This window comes from Engraulis encrasicolus, chromosome 22 (genome assembly GCF_034702125.1).
Source record: "Engraulis encrasicolus isolate BLACKSEA-1 chromosome 22, IST_EnEncr_1.0, whole genome shotgun sequence".
NCBI lineage: Eukaryota > Metazoa > Chordata > Actinopteri > Clupeiformes > Engraulidae > Engraulis > Engraulis encrasicolus.
In genome coordinates this window covers 31,024,364-31,047,190 of record NC_085878.1, presented here as the reverse complement: position 1 = coordinate 31,047,190, position 22,827 = coordinate 31,024,364, and the positions used below count along the sequence as shown (strand labels likewise).

At 43.0% G+C, this 22,827-nt stretch overlaps 1 protein-coding gene across 1 annotated transcript; it reads left to right on the top strand.

Annotated features, from left to right (window-relative positions):
- Positions 1-595: 595 nt before the first annotated feature.
- On the top strand, positions 596-18,083 carry pax6b (paired box 6b). Its single transcript, XM_063188940.1, has 13 exons — positions 596-608; positions 3,425-3,478; positions 5,935-5,958; positions 8,177-8,307; positions 8,637-8,669; positions 8,762-8,977; positions 9,486-9,651; positions 12,831-12,989; positions 13,118-13,200; positions 13,620-13,770; positions 14,615-14,727; positions 15,132-15,273; positions 16,166-18,083. The coding sequence occupies exons 1-13, from the start codon at positions 596-598 to the stop codon at positions 16,249-16,251; spliced, it is 1,371 nt and encodes a 456-aa protein (XP_063045010.1). The 3' UTR covers positions 16,252-18,083.
- Positions 18,084-22,827: the final 4,744 nt, after the last annotated feature.

Genomic DNA, 22,827 nt, shown 5'->3' with positions numbered 1-22,827 from the left:
GAGGACTGGCAGGCAGGCGGCGAGGTGAATTTGCATGTGTGGGCTGATTAGTGGGTTTGAGGAGCGCGAGCGCCTCTCTCGCTCTGGCTCAGCCCCGTTTCCCGCTATGGCGCGAGGCGTAGAGAAGTGTTTTGCTGGGAGGTGATGACAAGAGGTCAGACTTCGCTAATGGGCCAGTGAAGAGCTGTGGAGGCGAGACCAGGAACACATACATTAATACACTTGTACCATCACCAATCAGTATAGGTGTGTGTTTTCTCTTCTTCCCCCCACTTCCTCCTCGTTCGTTCACTTTCTCTAGTCCTCCCTCTCTCTCTTTCCCTCCCTTCTCCCTCCCTCGCTCGCTCTCTCACTCACTCACTCACTCACACGCGAGCGCACATCCTCGGTCACTCGGCTTCTCTGACATCTCCGCTCACTGTCAATCTTTGTCTCTTTCGCAGGGATTGCCCCCTCGCCATCGAAACACACGTTGGAGACATTATTTTTTTGCCTGAAATCATAGTCTTTATTGGGGGAAAGGCAACCAGAAGAACTACTGGGTGAATAATAACGCTTTCAAACTTGAACTGAAGGATACCGGTGGAGGAGCAGGATGCCCCAGAAAGGTGAGTGCTGATGGTGCCTCATACTTAAAAGTTTGGTTACGCGTCGCCAAAAGCAATGGCACCAGGCACCGCGTCTTCTTACGGCTATGTGTGATGGGTTATTAACATAGTAGCAATGTTATTGCGGGCAAAATATACAATTATTATTATTATTATTATTGTTGTTATAAGTAGTAGTAGTAGTAGTAATAGTAGTATTATTATCCATTGCACGCGCTCTTTCAAAAGACACTGAACATGGAGGTACTGTGAGTAACATGCCACCTATAAACTCGTACAGGCTGGTGGGAGTTTCTTGGAAGAGATGGAAACATCCATTTCAAATGCTCAGTGTTTTAACCCGCTTTGTTCGCTGTATTTTCCCCTTTAACAAGACGTTGTTGTTGCTTGCAGAATGCTTGGTGCGTATTTATGTTTGCAAGAAGTAAAAAAGTCACGTTTGGCCTAGACTGGGTTTAGTGTGGAGAATGGGGACGCAATGACCCGTTGAGGAAAGGTGTCAGTTTGAATCATCCGAGCGATTCAACCGAGCGCCTTCTATAAAATGCACTAGAAGCTCACAAGACCTCGTTAGCTTTCAGAGGTTTTTGCATGCACGTTAAGTAAAATGCAACCTCACTTGTCCTGGTATTTTAAAGCGATTCCATCCACGGTTATAAAATGTCAAAAATTCCCTTACGACCCATTTCTGGCAGTGTAACAGGGCTAGGGCCATTATGTTAGTCACATAATTTCACAAAATAGTATTTCATCGAGATGTACCTTGCGTATTAATCCCATGGAATTCTGGAACTGCAACACCTTATGAGGAAAATTCTTATCCTGAAAAGTTTTACCACTGTTGACAATTAGCTTCCTAAACAGTGTGCTGGGGATAAAGGCCAAATAAATTGAACACTAATCTGTGACTTAATAATAAAAGATAACACTAAGATGATTACTGCATGTAAATGACACAGTACTCGTAACTTCCTACGGCGCCATTGTATTGCTACAGATGTATGTATGCATATGAATGTTGTTACTGCAGGATACTACTCCGGCCTGAATAAGCATGTTTAATTAAGGCGATTGTAGTTAGGGATTAGAGAGGGAAAAGAAATGCAGATTAGACCTAGTTAAACACAACAACATCGAGCGAGTTTGGTAGGCCGAGAATAAATAATTAACCGCTACACCCATAGGAGAAAGCGCAACTATGGAAATCTTCAACTTCTGAAGAAGGCCTGGCTAGCTGTGGACCACTTACAGTCTGTGAGCAGCAAGTCTTTTCAAACTGAACAAAAATACTTTTATAACGTGACCCATTTTTAGCATACATTATTGTTATTATTTTTGTTATTATTATTATGCTTATTATTATTTGTGGAAATAACATTACCTCATGTTATTCACTGTTATTGGGAATGGTGGATTTTTAGATATATATATTTTTAAACAATCTACTAATAGTCCTAAATTGTTGTAAAAAATAGGAACACAATACTTTTCTTAAAATGAATTTGGTGAGCAATTATCTACATTACACACACATAGATAGCATTTGATGTTCTAAGAGTAGGAAGAGAATCCCTCGCCCTCTCCTAACGGTTAGATATTGCTGTGCCTAGAGAGAAAATGAAAGTCCAGACTCCTGCTCTGGCCCCCTTTTTAAGCAATGTCACTGAATAGGTCCTTTATTGCGATTGTCTTTTTCCAATTGAGCTCCCTACTGAGCTGTTGTATCTTTTTTACAACCCCTAACAACTCACACCAGTTACACAATTACCTCCAGATATTTATAACGCGAAATTACTTTTCTATTTCCCAAACGTTACAAACAAAAAGCACATTGGTGTACGGGCACCAGGTCATGGCCATCAGAGTGACAGTGATGCTGGTGTGGGTGTATGCGCGGTACTGCATGGGGGTTGGGTGCCCTCCGCGCTTTGTATCCGCGGAGTTGTTGGTCCCTTTTTTAGTGGGAGGCTGTGTTGCTAGTTAGGGAGGCCGAGGTTTGCACGCCGGGTTGGGGGACAGCGGCAGAAAAGGCCGCATTGTTGAGTTCCTGCAAGCTTTTGTTGGCCTGCCTTCACCCCCTCCCGTTCCCACTTTTTCGAAGCACTGAGGCGAAGTAGACAGCGTGTGTCACTGTACTGTTGAAGAGAAGATCTAAGGAGCAAGTGGATCCAGTTAAAAAAAAAGTTTGCAGAACACAAGGAATAATAACATCAGATGGCATTGTTAAAAATTACATGCGTAACAGCATACACACAAACACAAAAAAACACACACACAAATTAATTGGGCATGCTGTAGGCTTATGAAGCTACAACCATGGGCATGTGTAAAAAGACTAACATTGACCATGAATTAACCCTGCAGGATGTTTAAATTAATGAAAAACAGTTCAAAAATTCTAATTTGCGCAAAAAAGCCTTTGATAGCATGAGATTAAAGTATAGGGTTACTAATTTACCTTTTTGCTTTGTCCTAGGGAGGCATTAAGTAGTCAGCGGCACATGAGGGCCTAAATTGTATAAAAGTGGACATTCAACTCTGTTTACAGGCAAGTTGAAACCTGCATGGAAGAAAAGGGAAAAAAACATTATTACAAAAAAAACATCGTTATATTTTATTACCTTGGTGATGACGCACCAAACCACCATGCGCAATTCCAACGAATATCACAGAAAAAAAAAATCTTCAAAACTACCACCAACAAATGCAAATGAAATAAGTGTCTTATTAAAACCGCAATTATTTGACAGAAATAGAGTCGCCCTAGGAAGGAACGCTCAGAATTAATCCGTGTCTTTTTGCGTATTGCTTTACAGAGTACCACAACCAAGCCACGTGGGAGACTGGTGTGGCGTCCATGATGCAGAACAGTAAGTACATTTACATAAATATTGGGCTCTATTTTGCCATCATCACATCTGCAGTCAAGAGGGTGTACTCTCGCCTCTTTCAGCTCCCATGTTGTTGTGATTGTCCAAACATGCAAATCTATCTATCCATCTATCTATCTACCCATCTACCCATCTATCTATCTATCTATCTATCTATCTATCTATCTATCTATCTATCTATCTATCTATCTATCTATCTATCTATCTATCTATCTATCTATCGGGTAGAGAGTAGACTTTGTGGTGATGGGGATGTTTTTTTAATGTCTGTCAGACTGGTCAGTCCCTCCAGGATTTTGCACTGGGATTTTGTGATTTTTGCGGTGAAAATGCCTGATTTTGTGGCGGCATTTTCTCATTTTTTGCAAAGATTTTGCGGCATTTCCTCATTTTTTGCAAAGATTTTGCATCCCTTTCTGGGTTTTTTTGGTAACTGAAAACCACAATCAGTCTAAGCAGGCTTAAGACAAAAGAGAGAGAGATTCAGAAACACACTTATATAATAGAATAATAAAATAGGCTATTGTCAAAAGCTGTCAGAGCGTCTTATTAGCCAGTGCGTCCGTGTAAAAAAAAATCATGGCCGCGACACTCATAAATCTCTGTCAATATTTTAGAACGACTTCGGGGGAAAACGGGACAGCGTGTTATGAAAAAATACTTGTGGGTATAGCCTACCACTAGGCCTAATGAAGAGCGTCGCGGGGTACAGTAGCCAGGCTGTATGCAAGCGTTACAATGTCACCTGTTGGAAGACGCGTCTCTCTCTCTCTCTCTCTCTCTCTCTCTCTCTCTCTCTCTCTCTCTCTCTCTCTCTCTCTCTCTCTCTCTCGTCAAGCTGTTGCAAGCTGTTGCTTATGCAATATATTTGCTTGATGCAAAGTTGTGATGGCATACACGCTCTCGTTGACATGGTTGTGTGCATGGTTGCATGGATTCGCAAGACTTTATTGCAATAACACAGTGAAAGCGTGGAAGAGCCGTTCACTTCCTATCTCTGTGTCCTTGACTGAAACAAGTTGCAAAACTCCACACTTCCGAAACCTTTGCGATCGGCACTACAGTGATTGTTATCAGAAGGCTTGTGCCTACGCATAGACATAGACCCTTAAATTACAAACATTAGCGAACATTGAAAAAAGATCAGACAACGACCGTCGGGTAGCATGCTCATGAAAGCGACAGGGGAGAGTGGAGAAGTTCCGCAAACATGTAGCCTAACGTAAGATGTTTGCTACTGTGCGACAGTATGGATAGGCTACATGGGCAACAATACTTTTTCCACCCAGGATTGCACTGAAAAGTAGGCTACTGCTGTTAAAAAAAAAGGTCTTGAGTGTGCAGCACCGACGCCTGCGTGTAGCCTATGTCTGAGGGAGGGGAGGAGAGACGCGGAACAGCTGAGATGAGGGCCGCGACTTCCGAAATAGCAGGCAATTCTTTTTCAATGTTTCAGTGACATATTAACAAAAATGCTTCGTATTGGTTTTCATCTCCGGTGGTATTGTAGTCACATTTTTATTTTTTTGACGAAAATATAAATCAATAAACTCCACAGAATGTTGAAATTTTGCGGGAAAAATGCGGCTTTACAGGAATTACGCGGCATCGTGAAATTACGCGGAATATCATTGAATTTGCATGAATCCACGCGATCGCTGAATCGCGAAAAACTGGAGGGACTGACTGGTGTGTATATAAACTAGACCCTTTTCTGTTATGCCTGCATGATACTTGTACTTGCATTTTCTGTTTTGATAGTTTAATTTTATGTGAAGCAGTACTGTGGTCAGGCAGATTCGGTGCTGTAAGAGGCAGCCGCCAGGTTAGCTTTGTCCAGTGGGTCTCTATTACGCACAGACATTTGCATGCGTAAATACCGTACGCTCACCAGTACGACATAAAACAGACTCACTTTTGGCTTATCTGCAGACCTGTACATAGACTGTCTATACGAGGTGCAAAGTGTGAGGGGAGGAAATAATAATGGAGAATCACTCTGCAGTTTATTCAGCGCCATCCACAGACAAGTCTACGAGCGTAAGCAACATGCGCACAGGCCTAATATTCAAATGGAGACAGAGGCGATGGGGGTGTTTAGTTTCTGCTTGACTTGATATTAAATAATTGCGGAGCTGTCTGCATTACCGTTGGCAATGGCTGCCAAAACGCATAACTGATAAGCGCTGCAGAGAGGGGGCCAGTGCTGAAAAAAATATGGGCACGCTCGTTATTTTACACAGGCAGTTTCCAACACTTGGGGAAGTCTCATGTGAAATATAATTTATATAAAATGCGAAATATTATACAATTCTTTGCTGATCATAATTAGTATGTTGTTACGCTGTGCAAGGGAAGGGATGTGTAGTGTATGTGTGAAGTTGTCATATTCCAAGTAAAATAACCATATTATTTTTCTCTTGCTGCTGGACAAGAGGTGTATGACGTCTGTGATGAAGGTGTGTGGAATTATTTACTTGTGTTGTACTATTATAATTACGTTATTACGCCCACACCAGTGCAATGTGTTAGCACAACACACACACACACACAAACACACACACACACACACACACACACACACACACACACACACACACACACACACACACACACACACACACACACACACACACAGCTGCTGCTTCATTGAATTTTCATAGTCTAACCATTTTTTCCTTTCCTGAAAATAATGCTGGATTTCTCCGTGTTCCAGTGTGGGGGTCAATCAAAACAAAACACTGGTCGTCCACCTCCTTATCTGCCTTGAATGGTTGTTAAAAAAGGAGGCTCGCAATATTAGTACGTGTGGTTTCTGGTGCGAGTTGTCGTGGAGATATCAGTCGGGATGAGGCCCGGGGTTTGTCTAAAGGTCGCGGCGGGTTCCCAGCGCTTTGTGTGCTTAACTCCTGGGTGTATATGGTGGGGAGCATCCAAATTGTCGACATATGTTTTCCCATTAGCCGACGAGCAATAAAATACAAGTCGCATAATGATGACCACCGGGCAGCCTCCCGAGCGTACACCGTTGGGAATTCCGAAATGGTTAAGGGATGACCTCTTTGTGCTCTGGAATTTTTGCGTGTTATTTTTTTTTATATGACTTTTTTATCCATCGCTTAGATTTATTTGAAATAGAATAAATAAGTGAGCTGCGAGTTCAAGGCCAATAAACCTTAAACGCAGCTGTACTTATGTCCAAGAGCCAGTTTAATCCACTTAATCCTGGAATTACAGAAGATATAGAGGATGATAATGGATTTGCCATTATTCCGGGCCTTGTTTAAGTAAGATTATTACACATTATGTGAGGATGACCGTAAAATACATTGCTTTTTTAAAAATCATGGCCATTACTTATTATTATTTTTTATTATTTTCAAAACGCTTTTTGGTGGTGGAAACACCGTTTTTACCATGTGTTAAAACCCACAACCTGAGCTCAACGGGGCTGTAGCGACTGTGGGGTTTGTTGAAAAATACAAACAAGAGGGAAAAAACACTGTATGTCAGTTTTAATATGTTGATTCACGCGCGTTCTCGCCCTCGTGCCCGCGCATAGCCCTTAGCTACCTTAAAATGAAGCCACCCTTGAAGGGTAAACTAGTAGCGTCCAATTTTATCTGAGTGATATCCCAATGCAGGCAGAAAGGGTCGTTTTATCATGCTACTATTTGTCGTGACGATGCGTTTTTCAAAAGCAGAGCAGTGTCATAAAGTGACATGCCTGCCACAAGTGCTCCAACTGATCTTTTCAATTAGCCTTCCATGCATGATCCGAGGCGACTTCCGCCTATTTCCAGAAATTAAGCTCAAACTTGACGTGCAGCTAGCTTTATTTTAAAGACAAATGTCAGCCAGCCTCATCATATTTTCCCCCTCTTCTATCTTTGGAGCTTATTTATGGCTAAGGAGTCTGCGCTCCCAGACTCAAACTAACGGTGGGCGTCAGTGGGGAAAGGCAGAGCGCACGGAGACGCAGACTCACCGGGGAGGCTTTAGCTTTGATTCAAGGCTTGGTGGTGGCTCATCGCTTTCGCTCGCCGGACTTTGTTATCGCTGCGAGAACCAAATAATTAGGTACACAATTAATAGCTAATTAATGGCTTCTCTGTTCATTTTTACTGCGTTTGAAGTTGCCCTCTGGTAGGTCACTGCTTTGCCATCGCTGATTCTTTTGGTGACATTGTTGATGTTTTCAAGTTCAACTGCATGTTTTACATTTAAAAGAAGATACACTGTATGTTTTGTATACTGGCTGTGTGGTTGACGCTGTAGGCATGCTTTTGCTGTTGATTTACTGTTGTTTCATCAGAATGTTGTTTGATCATTGATGTATATGAATTAATTGAAAAAGAGAGAAATGCAGCATAATTTGAGTCGAAAAGTGCTATGAAAAGACACTGGGCTAAATGACTCATACCTTTGGCAAGTTCTGTCGATGATATAACCTACCTTTAGCCCATAACTTTTAAGCCATTTAACAGTTAACACTGTTGATGTTTCCCCTGTCTATTTCGTTTCTGCATGCATCAACAACATTGTGCATCACTTGTATTTGCCCATCACCGAGTTATCGGACAGTGGAGCCATGTTTCTCCTGTCATGATGCAAAGATTATGGCGATGTTTTCGAGTGACTGACATTTGCCGACAATGTTTCCTTGTCTGTGCTTAGGTCATAGCGGCGTGAACCAGCTCGGTGGTGTATTTGTTAACGGAAGACCGTTGCCGGACACAACCAGACAGAAAATCGTTGAGCTTGCTCACAGCGGTGCGCGCCCGTGCGATATCTCCAGGATCCTGCAGGTAGACCCTTTTGTTTTCACAACCTCTTTGGCGCACAAGTGTAGGCTGTACAAGGAACTCGTGCATATCTGTATGAAATATCAGATGCCAAAATACCACACATACAAGTTTGGTCCTTGACATGAGAGAAAGACATTTCTAAAGGTGTGCGGGGATGTTTGACATCAGTGATAATGGGCATTCCGTTGACAACTTTGCATCACTGTCTGGCACCATCCAATTAAAATGTCTCACAATATTGGATGCTTTGATAACAACGTCATAACTCGTGCATTCTATCATAGCTCATAGGTCATGGTAGCTTATAGGTATATTTTCTGTGTTTATAGATGCATGTTGATGCAAAAGTGGACAATGAACACGTAAGCTTATCATCGTTTGACGCATACTTCAGACATTTCGCAGTTGTGTTTAAATAATGTATGTGAATTGTCCCGTGTTGTTTTCTATTCAGGTGTCGAACGGATGCGTGAGCAAGATCCTTGGCAGATACTATGAGACGGGCTCCATCCGACCACGGGCCATAGGAGGCAGTAAGCCACGGGTAGCCACGCCAGAAGTGGTCGGTAAAATCGCACAGTACAAAAGGGAGTGCCCCTCAATTTTCGCCTGGGAGATTCGCGACAGACTTCTGTCAGACGCCGTGTGCACCAACGACAATATACCTAGCGTAAGTTCACAAACGTGGGGAGCTATTTACTTTGGCTAATTTAATTTACCACCTGAAATGATTTCACACTAGATGGCCATTGATCCGTGCAGTGTGTGGGCGGCTCTAAACGCACTGCACAGTGCGCACGGATTATGTATTATGAAGAGCCATAATAACACAAGTAGTCTGTAATATAATGACAAGATTATTATTATTATTATTATTATTATTATTATTATTATTATTATTATTATTATTATTATTATTATTGTTGTTGTTGTTATTAGCCTACACCTATATCAATTACTATTAGCGTACTATTAGTTTTCACTACTATTTCTTACACCACTCACTGGTGAATTATCATGACTATTTTTTTTTTTTTTTTTAATGAATATTCTGATTGTTGTTGATGATGATTGTGATGATGAATTATAATTTAGGCTTCTACATTTAGGCTACTTACTTGATTAATTTATAATGGCTAGACTTCAGAGCTAAATGTGCTTTTGCTGATGTCTTTCAGGTGTCGTCGATAAACAGAGTCCTTCGCAACCTGGCTAGCGAGAAGCAACAGATGGGTGCAGATGGCATGTACGACAAGCTGAGAATGCTCAACGGACAGACGGGCACGTGGGGGACTCGCCCGGGGTGGTACCCTGGAACTTCTGTACCCGGGCAACCAAATCAAGGTGAGCATTAATACAAATTACAACCTAATTAATTATTTATTAGGTCTTATTTATTATTATTATTATTATTATTATTATTATTATTATTATTATTATTATTAGGCCTATTACTAGTATTATTATTATAGCAGGCTATTGTTTCTAGGCTTAAAGCTGAAATAATTGACATTAGACATTCATAATTATCCAAACTGCAGGCGTAAGCGTCAAGGCTAATTTTATACTATTCCATTGTTCCTGATTTTTAAGGATTTTTTATTGATTTGATGACCGTAAGATAAAGCTTACTAGTCGTTACGATAAAGTTGCAGTTTTGCAAGAATTGCATGCCCAGTAATGTAGCCTAAATAAACAGGTTTGCCCATGTTGCCAAGAGGGCCTATAACCCTGATACCCCAAGATGACAGATCAAACCAAGCTGGTGCATTAGTGACGGATCCTCACTTCTCTTCCCCGTCCAATTAATACCTCATTAATCTCCCGTCTCAATGCCGCCTCTGTCCTTTGCCGAGGACTTGCGTGACTACTGCCTGTCTTTTCAGAGTAGGTGTCTATGCAGAAACTCGGGCCCACAGAAGCCCCCTATGTGCCCCCTTGGCCCCATGCGCCCCTAGCTTCCACCCCTCCCCTCCAGCGCAGAGCCCGTGTGTGTGTGTGTGTGTGTGTGTGTGTGTGTGTGTGTGTGTGTGTGTGTGTGTGTGTGTGTGTGTGTGTGTGTGTGGTAGCTCCCTACAAAGGGCTGCTTCTGTGTCACGCAAGATTTTTTTGTGATGGGAACAACTCCCCACCGTTCGGTGCAATGCAACTGCTCATTAGAGATCGTTCAGCGTGTCCTTTGTAGCCTGCAGCATGCGTAGTGCAGACACATCCACACAGGTGTCTGTATCTTGGCGAGGCAGTTGGAGAGGATGCTCATCTGTTACTGCTTATCATACAGCGCGTGACCACACGTTGACACAAAATATTTATAATAGTAGTACACTTCCCAGACACGGACATAACACGTGTTGTGGCCAGACAACAGATTCAAGTTGAGACAGGCACCAGGGTGGATAACGTGACCTATGGTTGCTTATCAGCCGCTCAAAATTGGACATTACCGTGGCCATTTGTGCCAAATTATTGTGTCACTGTCTACTTCAAATCATTGCGTGGATGTTGGAAGTAAACATTGCCAATAATTTACGCAAAGTAGCCATGTCCAATCTCAATTAGGTCAATAATTAATTCATTTTAGACAGAGTAATGGCTGACATTCAGATTAATTCACTGCATAAATTAGCTACATGGCTCTACAAAAACGAACACAAACCACTTAAGGGGGTTAAATAGGGTTTAAACCTAAGGCAACTTTTACGACCAACATGGGAACCTAGCAGTCTAACAACCCAGTCCAACAGTGCCTCAAAAGCATACGGCAGGCTTCTGTCTCACACAGGAACAAATATGGCCAACATCTGACAACTGCCACGCAAGTGAAAAAAATACAGGATAGATGGAGCGGTATCTCAGCAAGTGAAGAGTTTCCCGACCACTGCCCCCATTCTCTTTCACATTTCTCGACCCGGTTCTGAAACCCATCTATAGAAATTGAACACATTCTTTTAATTGCACTCTCAATGTTTTCATCCCACTCTCTGAAGCTGAAAGGTTTTGCAATTGGTTCTGTCGTCCGTTGCGTTTTCCGCTTGGCTGGCTGAGACACAGCGATACCAAAGAATGGTTTTATTTCCCAAGTCTCAAAAAAAGAAAACAAATAAGAACCGAGACACCAGTAGTCTGGCAAAAGTTTAGACTAATAGGCCTCGCTACCTTTTACCGGATTAGTCTTAATACAGAGTGTTTCTGAGACAAACCTACTACACAAGACAACTTATTAGCAGAGCGTGCGTAATACCTGCTTTTCAAGCACACTATGACCACGCTGCGCTAGTCGCAAATCGCATGCAAGCGAGTATAATAATGTTTTTGTCAGCAAAACGTGCAGGAACCAACTCAAACAAAACATGGATTTGCATGCAATTCCATGCAGCTTACGTTAGTTTCAAGTGGCGTGATTTCCTGAAGAAATAAATGCACTAGCGCCAAGAGAAGCGCATGGGCGCGCGCGCGAACATATCGGACACAACTCAAAGTAATTGTGCAAACTCTAAAATATAAGATAACTGCGTTTCAGACCACCTATTCAGTCCTTTCATGCTGGGGCTTTTTGACGGACCCCTTGGGTTCCTCAAATGAAGATACAGCTTAACTCCAAAGTGGCATGTAACGGGACGGCCCAGGAGACTTTGATTAATGACGCAAGTGCGTAGAGGTTAACACACTGAACTGAAAAGCCGGGCTGACTGGATCCCTCGTGTTTAACAATGCCGAGCAATGCACGCCTTGAGAGAATCCTTTTGTCGACGCCTCCAATTGTGTACACTCGAGGATTCTGCCCACGAAAAACCTTGGCAGGTCACCTCCGTTCAAACTTTAATGGCTTCCCCTTATTCCCGCGGCATTGTGTTGGCGCTGAAAAGCAGCTCTCTCTATTCAAGTGTTGGTGGTCATCTCAATAGCTTCACAAATACCCATATGGTGAATGGTATTGAGGAATAGCTGTAGTTTGGGGATCCAGAGAAGGTTTAGATTCCTAAACACTGCTGAGTCTGAAAAGGCCTCATCACACCTCGACACATTTCTCTTAACCCCTTTGAGCCGAGTCTTTATTGTGGAGAGCCTATAAAGGATCAGAGAGACCTCTCCACAACAAACACAATTTTCCCACATTAACTCACTATTTGGCAGGCCTTAGAAACAATAACCTAAACCTATGCACAAATAATGTTTATACATTTGTGGGCAAAACAATAAACACCTAACAGACATGTGGGCCCTACTCAAGTCTCTGTTGCAAGTGTGCAAAAAGATCAGGGTCCACTCAACAAAAACTAAAATCTAATCAAAACCTGACCAAATAAGAATCACAAACACCCTCCTGATATAGTGTTGCACCTGTCCCCTATTCAAATGGTTTGTCCAGACTGAGGAAGAAATAGGCTACAGTTTCCTGAATGAAGGGAGCTATTGCGTACTAGCAAAAGGATCGGTTATTATTGAAATGTCCAGTTGTTTATTGTCAGACAGAGGTGGCAGTCCTATACTGATCTGACTTTCCTCCATCTGGTCCTTTACAGACGGTTGTCCACCGCAGGACGGCACAGGAGAAAACACCAACTCTATCAGCTCTAACGGGGAGGACTCAGACGAAACCCAGTTGCGCCTACAGTTGAAGAGAAAGTTGCAGAGGAATCGCACGTCATTTACGCAAGAGCAGATCGAAGCCCTGGAAAAAGGTAACCTAACCTAACTTACCTGGCATAAGAGTGAAAAACATGGACACAGGTCTACTTTCTCACACATGTTATTCTTGCATGTTCATGGAAACGAGTAACCATTCCTCGCAATTTTGTTTTGTTTGCAGAATTTGAAAGAACTCATTATCCAGATGTTTTCGCGAGGGAAAGATTGGCAGCCAAAATCGATTTACCAGAGGCAAGAATACAGGTGAGTGCTTTGTTTCATAAAAAGCGAGGCTATGATCCAACATATGTTCAGTTCAGAAAGTCAATAACCACCACGCATGCCTGAACGCGTGGAATGGATGGGGAAGCATCCTCAGTATTCCGATGACTGCAGTCTGATGGCATTGTCAAAATACCTCCAGCAATCACATCACACGTCACGTTACCTGCTCTCACCTTTGTCCCCAAGTTACAGCCTCGATGATGAACCATACTGTAGGCCTATTATTCAGTGTTTTGATGTGTGGTTCCGTGGTGTTCTCCTATTGACGAGACGTCTGTTGGACTATTGAGTGTTTTGATGTCTGGTTCTGCGGTGTTCTCCGATTGCCGGGAACCCTGTTGGCCTATAATTCAGTGTTCTGACATCTGCGGTTCTGTGCTGTGTTCTCCGATTGGCAGGTGTGGTTCTCCAACAGGAGAGCGAAGTGGAGGCGTGAGGAGAAGCTGAGGAACCAGCGGCGGCAGGCCAGCGCCCCCTCCAACCACATCCCAATCAGCAGCAGCTTCAACACCAGCGTCTACCAGGCCATCCCGCAGCCCACAACGCCAGGTAGGGTATACACCCACCATCCTATACAACTATGCATCTATACACCCACCATCCTACACAACTATGCATCTATACACCCACCATCCTATACAAATATACATCTATACACCTATACACCCACAACAACAGGTAGACCACCCTACAGTTAGGCTGCCACCCACCGCCAGGTAAGCTACTACCCACCATCCTATATAGGAAATACTTTTTTACTTGGGCTGCACAATATCGGAAAAAAAAATCGATACGCGGTAACAGCATGCAATATCTCGGTACGATATTTAAAAGATATTTAGAAAAATAGTTGAGTGCTTTTCTTGTCACTAAGTTGTCGGTCTGTGCGGGGGGCGGGGGTTTGGTCATGGCGGGCTTCTTGCACATTTTTTGATATTCAGCTAGTGATTGGACTGCAGAGAAATGTTTTACTTGTTAGCGATAAAGTCCTGTACGCGATACGCATATTGCTACTCTTGATATTGCGATTTCGATACATTTTCGATATATTGTGCAGCCCTACTTTTTACCACACTATGTAGATCACTATCTATACACTAACAACACCAGGTAGAGCATTCCACGGCCCACATCGGCTAACTAAGTTAGCAACTTGGTTAGCAACTTACTTGGTTGCAATGCAATTTCCCATTGGACACCTAGTGAATTGCTAACTGGTTAGCAACAATGCTTTTGAGAAATGGGAATCAGTACTGGTGGATATGGAAACGCTACAGACAATTGTGATAATGAAACTTTTCCAATAGGCTGCCACAGAATACAAATGTAAACAAGTGGATGCTAATCGAAACAAAAAAATCTCATACTATGTTCGTATTTCTCTGTTGTCTAGTGTCTTTCACGTCAGGGTCCATGCTGGGCAGACCAGACACAGCCCTCACAAACACGTACAGCGGCCTGCCACCCATGCCCAGCTTCACTATGGCAAACAACCTGCCTATGCAAGTAAGTCGTCAACTGCTGACTTGGCACTTCTTCGCTGTTTACTGTTAAGTGATTGTGTTTTGTGTGTGTGCGAGTATATGTATGTGAGCCTTTTGTCCTTGTCAATGTGTTGTGATTCCAGAGACAGCTTAGCATAAAGACAAACTAGCCTTCACTGAACAGGTGCATCACCAAGCAAATGCCATATTCAAGTTAACCATCAAGCTTTTGCATAATATGGGAAGCTTGTTATCTGCTAGATTTAGCAATATACCTTTTATCACAAAAAACATAAGAGTATGGATAAGAGTATGGTACCTAATTTTTTCAAGCTAACACAGCTGTTTGGTTGTTGGAAGAGAGCCGTGTGCTAGCATTAGCATTACCTGCCCAGCGGCTAACTGCTGTGTTTTTTGTGTTTGTAGCCCAGCCAGCCATCCTCCTACTCCTGCATGCTACCCACCAGTCCCTCTGTGAACGGGCGGAGCTATGACACGTACACACCCCCTCATATGCAAGCGCACATGAACAGCCAATCAATGACCACTTCTGGTACCACCTCAACAGGTAGGCCGCAAATGGACACTCTTCTTTTACCTATATAGCTTGGTGATGATAGTGAAATGTCACTACCATTTTATTCTTCAGTGCTATCAAGCACTGTTTTTTTTTCTTTTTTACTCAAGACACTTCATGCATCTGTCTCAAGTTAATGTCATATTCCTAACATCCATTGTGGAATTTTGTGTATTACATCTGTGTTACATCAGTCATTTCCTACCACCCATCATGATCATGCATGTTTCTTTTCACAGTTTTTTTATGCGTACCGGAATTTCTTGTTAATCTAATTTTATGTGTTTTTAACATTAAATAACAATCATTTACCCTATTTTTTATTGTCAACCAACCATTTCTTACATCTCCGAAACCATTTTTAATTAGAAGTCAATTATATCCTGTACATGACCATGACATCCAATATATAGATTACGATTTCTGAATGTTATGGGAGAGATAAAATTGTGAGAGAATTGCCACAAGCAATGGAAATAAATTGGAAGCAGAAGTGTTCATTGTAGTATGACAACACTGAGCTTGCAACAATTATTATGGCAATTGCAATACTGCTTGTTGTTGAGTTGTGTTCAAATCAAATCTATTAAAAATAATATAATGAAAACAATAATATTACTTAACAGTTACTAATATGATCAGTGCAATGCAATGACATGAAATGAAATGTTAATCCTAATTTAAAAAACACACCTTTTAATATTGAATGTATTTAGCTGAGATTGAGACAGAATATATTTCAAGGCAATTTGATCTGTAGTCTATCATTGGCTGACCATTTTTCGTCTCTTCTTCTCCTCCCTCTACCCTCATCTCCTCTCCTCCTGCTCTCCTCCTCCTCCTCTCCTCCTCCTCCTGCTCCTCCTCCTGCGCCTCCCCACAGGACTCATCTCCCCAGGAGTATCTGTCCCAGTCCAAGTTCCCGGCAGCGAGCCTGACATGTCTCAGTACTGGTCAAGACTACAATAAGGAGAAGAGCTACTTCTCCCTCTGACTCTGACTCTGACTCTCCTAATCACGGCCTCCAAGGCATCACCCTACTGTGCGCTCGCCCGCTCGCTCTCTCTCTGTCTCTCTCCGGCAGTATTCTGTGTACATGCCAGCATGCACTCAAACACACAGACTGATCACACACAGACTGATCACAGACACGCACAGTCAGACACACACACACACACACTCACACACACACACACACACACACACTGGAAGGAGGACCTGCTGAAGACAGCCTTTGTTTTGGGATTGTGCACTCTACTGTGACTTTGGAGTCGTGTAAACTTGAAAAGGACAAAAAGAAAAAACACACAAAGGCAAAACGGAGCGAGATCTAAAAGTACTTGGACTGCCTTTCACGGAGCAGAGCAAACAAACGAACTAAATCAAGCATACAAACCCCTTTTTTCTCTCTCCTTTTTCCATATTTTTTGGTGTTATTTCTGTAGTTCCATTTATATGTTATGGCATAAACATGAGAACAACAACTCTGGATGGAAGGACGGACAGATGGATGGATGGAAGGACACAGCCAGGACATCTCCGTCCTTGGCCTTGCGCTAGCTAATGTAACCTCTGTAACCCAACGTCTGGAAGCCGCTGAGAAACGGCTCCATTGTGGCTCTGCAACATGCCTAGCCTACGTATATCAACAACCTCCTCCAGACTCCTGCACAGACGCATATCGACCCAGTTACAGTGGAGGGACAGAGGGACAAACAGACAGACAGACAGACAGACAACGTTTGTTAGCCCATGTACTGTATCTCCACAATGGATTTCTACTCTGGAGGGAAAAAAAATGGAAGAAAGAAAAATATGTTGGCAGAAGTTGTGTTGCTATTTAAACTCACTCATATGGGCTTTTGTCCTTATCGCTGGGGTTGCATACAAAAAACTATGTGCACGTACTGTAAGGACGATGAAATTGTCGAGTAATATCAGTTTTTTTCTGTGGGCTAATAACAGGGCCCAGCTCAAGTTCAAGTTGTCTAAATTTAGTCTGGATACATGTCTGCGCTGGGCAATAACTTCTGAAAGAAAATTAATTTGAGAAGCGGGGGAAAGATTGGTCAATCTTAGACCTGGCATTAATATAATCCACCTCGTTTATGTCCAATTGTAAGTATTTGTCTTCCCTAGGAAATCTCCCTAAATAATTTCTACAATAAAAAAGTTGATTTCATTTGTATTGCCCCCAGAATATTCTATACATTTTATACAAATTTTCATGCATTGTAAAATAAAACAAAAACAACCTTTCTTTAGGTAAGGTACAAGTTGTCTCTTAGATATAGTTGTATTATAGTGTCCTGCTGTCAAAATAATTTTGTGGAACTAGAAATATTTAATTCCTATAATTATGATTACAAATGCTTGACAGAGTTTAAACATTAAGTGTTTGGCAGTTGTTTACAAGTACATATCAGAATTAACCATTGTTGATTGTAAAAACAGACCAAAGCCTTTGTACTTCATCTTTACGCGACATTTTTTTGTTTTCGTTTTTATATATATATTTGTCTTGTGTTGCAAGCATTTTTGTAAGCATTTGTTTTTTTCATTCTCTTACAATGGCTTCGAGTACATTTTTGACTGTCAATTAATCACACAGTCCTTTATTTATAATGGAAGATGACCATGTCTATCATGCGTTGCGTTTCTGCATTGTGATGTGTACCTGGGGCAAGGGTGTTGCGTCAGGTGGGGGGAAAATTCTCTGTCAGTTCCATGCTTTGGATGGAAATGAAAGAAAGGTCTTACACTGTCTCTCAAAAAATATTTCAATTTTAATTTTATTTAAAATGGAGCTTTCTAAATGTATTTTGTGGAAAAATATAAAAAAACATTTTGTACAGTACAAAAAAAACGTGTCGTGGTACGAGCTCTCTATTGAAAACTTGGCAAGTGTCTTCCACATGAATACTCAGGTTTTCTCATTGCTTGAAGTATTTCGAACAGGACCACCCCCTTTCCCAAGTGATCTAATGGCTATGTGAAAAGCCTCAACAATATAGACACAAGTGAGATGTGATGTGTCCAAAAGCCCACCTTACTTAAAACCACAAAAAAAACCCTCCACACACAAAAGCACCAACCGACTCCATGCAACACAAGCACTACAAAAAACACCAACACAATGGAAAGGCCAAAGCATTCAGCAGTGCACAGCCTTGTTTTGGTGGAGTTACGATGGTTTTTAAAAAGGAGGAGGAGGAGGGATAGAGGGATAGGGAGAGAGGGATGAGGAGGGGAGAGAGAGGGATAAAGCAGTCTGTGCCCTGGGCGAGTTGTGGGAGAGATGGAGCGTTTGTGTGGCAGAATGAGTTATTTTGCTTCACTTGCTGTCCCAGCAGGGGGGGGGGGGTATAGAGGGGTGGGGGGTGGATGTAGAGAGAGGGCTGGTGGGGGGGCATCCAGCTCTGGGCCAGGCCTGGGTAAGGTGTAGGCTCACACCACTGAAGGATTGTGGGATTGCTCTCGCTTAACTCTCCTCTCAGAAACAGAGAGAGCAGAGACTGTGTGTGTGTGAAAGAGAGAGAGTGGAAAATAATAAGAAAAGTGTGTGTGTGTCTGTTTGTGAGAGAGAGAGATAAAGAGATAGAGAGACCGAATGAGAAAGATTGTGTGTACGTGTGCACGCGTGTGTGAAAGTACCGGTATGTGTGTGTTTGTACAAGAGAGGAAGAATGAGGAGAGAGACAGACAGATGGACAGACAAAAGAGAGAAAGGCAGAGAGGGAGATTGAGAGAGAAAGACATAGAGAGAAAGACTGAGAGAGAAAGAGAGATGATCCTTTGTTCGACATTCACTGTGTCATTTGCAGTCTTGGTTTGCCAACCTCATATCCTAGACTGATGACAAGCCGTAGGGCCTGTGTACAACAACTATATGATACACACAGACAAGGACCGGCACTGACAAACACTGTTACGACTATTTATCACAAAGGCACCTGTAGTGGCTCCTAAAATGTCAAGTTGGTCAAACGAAACCCTACGAGAGACAACACAGAGAGATGTAGGGACTGGAGGCTTGGCAGGATCTTACTTCATGGCAGTGACATGTACAAACACACGAGGAGGGTCAGAGTAAACGAGAAGAGTCAACATTGTCATTATCGACTTAATTTGACGCTCTGGCCTGATGTGTGGCGTAGCACAGCAAAGCACAGCACGGCCTGTTCAAGTTTCTTTGCTGTCACACGATACACTTGAACCTGATACACAGGGTCGGACTACGATGGCCTGGGGCCCCTATAGGATACAGGTTGCGGTGGGCCCCCCGGAAGGCAAATTACGGCACAAATTTACATAGCCAGTGTCATAATTATGAGCTTGGATAACATGTCTACCAGCTGTACTCAACATTACACAATTTAGTGATTTTTAATTTTTGGTCAATTGGGGGCCCCCTGCCCAACAGGGGTCCCTAGGGTGAAGCCATATCTAGCCTGTGCATTAATGCGACCCTGCTGTTACATGACAGCAATGTGAACGACTTAGATAGGTTGACAAGGACAACTTATGTCCACCAGGAAAACAGACATTCTTGAGCAGCGCCGCACAACCAACAACTTTGGCTGGGCCCAAGAGAAAGTCATCTGAAAAGGCCTGGCGCTCAATACATACAATGGAATGAGAAGCGAACTCTGGGCCCAACTCTCTTCCTGGGCTCTGGACAATTTACCACTTTGTCCAACCCCCCAACCCCCTGTGTGCTCCCCTGCTTTTGACTAGAAAGGTGTCACATTTGAAAGTTTTTTGAAAAAAGGTTTGCACACTCCTTAGAATTTTTCTCATTTGAGTTTCTTTTTTTTCGGTCGAAACGTCATTATGCCAAAGAATGAATAAGAAGAAAAAATCCAAACGAGTGTGCGAACATTTTCTCAAAAAATGTCACATGTTGGTTCAGTACCAGGGATTGTTCCCAAGCAAATCCACAAGTGACACTTATATGTAGTACCAAAGTACCAAAGTCATTTGAGTTCTGTGTGCACTATGTGTTTTTGGTGTTTTGCATGTTTGCGAATTTCCGTTGGTAAAACCTGGCACCCTGCCTCCCGAATGGAATTAATCGGATGCTCTGCATTCACAAGAGCCCAAAGAATGTGGAAGGACACAGTTTAAGAAGAGAACACTCACCTCACCTAATCCGAACCGCCAACAACGCGCTCCGCAAATAGCAGCGGAATGCCGCCGGCGTTATTAAAAAGATTCCTGTACTGCGTGTGTGTAGGTGTGCGAGATGACAGGCAAACATCGCGATGTAGGTGAAAGGGCAACACTTGGTGTACGTATCTATCAAATGAGATGGCATGTTGTTGGCTTCCTTTTACACGTTGTCATGCAATGCAAGGCAGGATGTGTCTCAGCTCGCGTTGATGGATTGGTGCTTGATGATTATCAAGAGTAGGGTATTGCGTAAAGAAAAACAATACTATATGATTATCACAATATGGAAATATTTTGATAAGGTGAGACATCAGATGCTTACACAGGTTGTTGCTGTGTCACTGTGTGTCATCATGTTTGGGCGTGTGTATTGTATGTAGGGTTGCTGACAGCTTTTTCTGGGTCCAGGACAAAAGTAATCTGAAATGGCCTCATACCCAACATATACATTGTTGTGGGGACCCAATTCTGGACCCCCTATCTCCCTGGGCCCGGGACAACACACCCCTTTGCTCCCCCCCCTGTCAGCAGGCCTGACTGTATGTGTGTGTCCTTAGGGTGAATACATACAGTATACCTTCCAGTGAGTGGTTACTCATGGCGACTACCCATAATTAGGCCTACTGTAAAATTTTGCCATTTGTGTTATTCTTAACTGCACCAGCAAACCAACAGATAGAAAAGGCCTGCCGAGTTAATCACCAGCCCTTCAATACAGACGACAAAACCCAAAGTAGCAACTACATTTACTTCAACTATTACTGTAATTTCTGTATGAACGTACACACACATATACTGTATGTACACGCGGGTGCACGCGCGCACACACACACACACACACACACACACACACACACACACACACACACACACGTGCACACACACAGTGACTCTGACATACATGCAGGCACACAAGGAAGCATGCGCACGCTTACCGAAACTCTGACACACATGCGCGTGCACACACGCACACACGTCACGGTGACTCTGACATGCATGTAATCCCCATTCGCGGCTGCTGCCCCTGTACAGAGCAGACCTCCAGGTGATACTATGGCCTTCATGTAAGGAGGATGGAGGATAACTATGATCAGAGCCAACTGGCAGCCCGATGAATATTTACAGTTAAGTCACAGTGCGCATTCCAATATGCAGACTTCGGTCCTCCACTTGTGCTTGTGGCCTCGCATTTTGCTGATGTCCCGCCCTCGGAAAGAAAACTATTAAGTTTCCCCATTGTCAGCCTAGCCAAAACAATTTTTGGGGGACTGTTCTTCATTCATCATCCCGATTGCAAATGAGTAAATGACATTAGAATGGTGCTTTTGCAAGATATTGAATTAATTTTCTGTCGTGGATGACGTCATCATGAGGTCACAAGCATGCAAGGGAGTAAGGAAGGATGGAAGTCCGCATGTTGGAATCCACCCATAGTTAATTCACACTCTAGGGGCGAAGGATGGGGGGGCTGCCTCATTTATCACCATAGTAATCAGTCATTACCGCAACAAATTAATCGCTACTTAGCTTTAAATTGGAGCACTTTGCCGCTTGATTGATGGACATTTGTAGACAACTGCGACAAATGGAGGAGTATTGTTATTACACTGTGTGTTGAGCGGTAGTCTATACACACATGAAAATCACAGGATTAGGCTTACTGTGCACAGTGGAAGCTAAATATGTACGTATATAAAACGTTATATAAAATATAAATATAAATATAGTCGTCATGTCAGTATGGTGCACACAGTTGAGACTAACCTACATGCAAGGGCTGACAGGTGTGTTTGTATGTGTGTGTGTGTGCATGTGTTTAAGTGAAAGACAAAATGTGTGTGTGTGTGTGTGTGTGTGTGTGTGTGTGTGTGTGTGTATGTGTGTGTGTGTGTCTATGTCACAAAAGACAAGAGGACACAAGGCAAAGCCTGACCCCAGCCCAGGTAACAGCATCAAAGGCCTCTCCCTCCAGTGCATCAGACAGGGATGATGCAGAGGGATGCAGTGCATATGGACAGAGGAGAGAGAGAAGGCAGGGGGGGGGGTTGCAGAGAGAGAGAAAGAAAGGGGGAAGACGTGTGTGTGTGTGTGTGTGTGTGTGTGTGTGTGAGAGAGAGAGAGAGAGAGAGAGAGAGAGAGAGAGAGAGAGAGAGAGAAAGAGAAAGTGTGAGTGTGAAAGAAAGAAAGAGAGAGAGAGAGAGAGACAGCAAGAGAGTGAGAGAGTGAGAGAGAGAGAGAGAGAGAGAGAGAGAGAGAGAGAGAGAGGGAGAGAGAGAGAGAGAGAGATAGAGAGACAGCGAGAGGGAGAGAGGTGGCCCCTTCTAGCCTGACAGCCCAGCCTCTCGTGTCTCTTCTCCTCAACAGACACCAGTG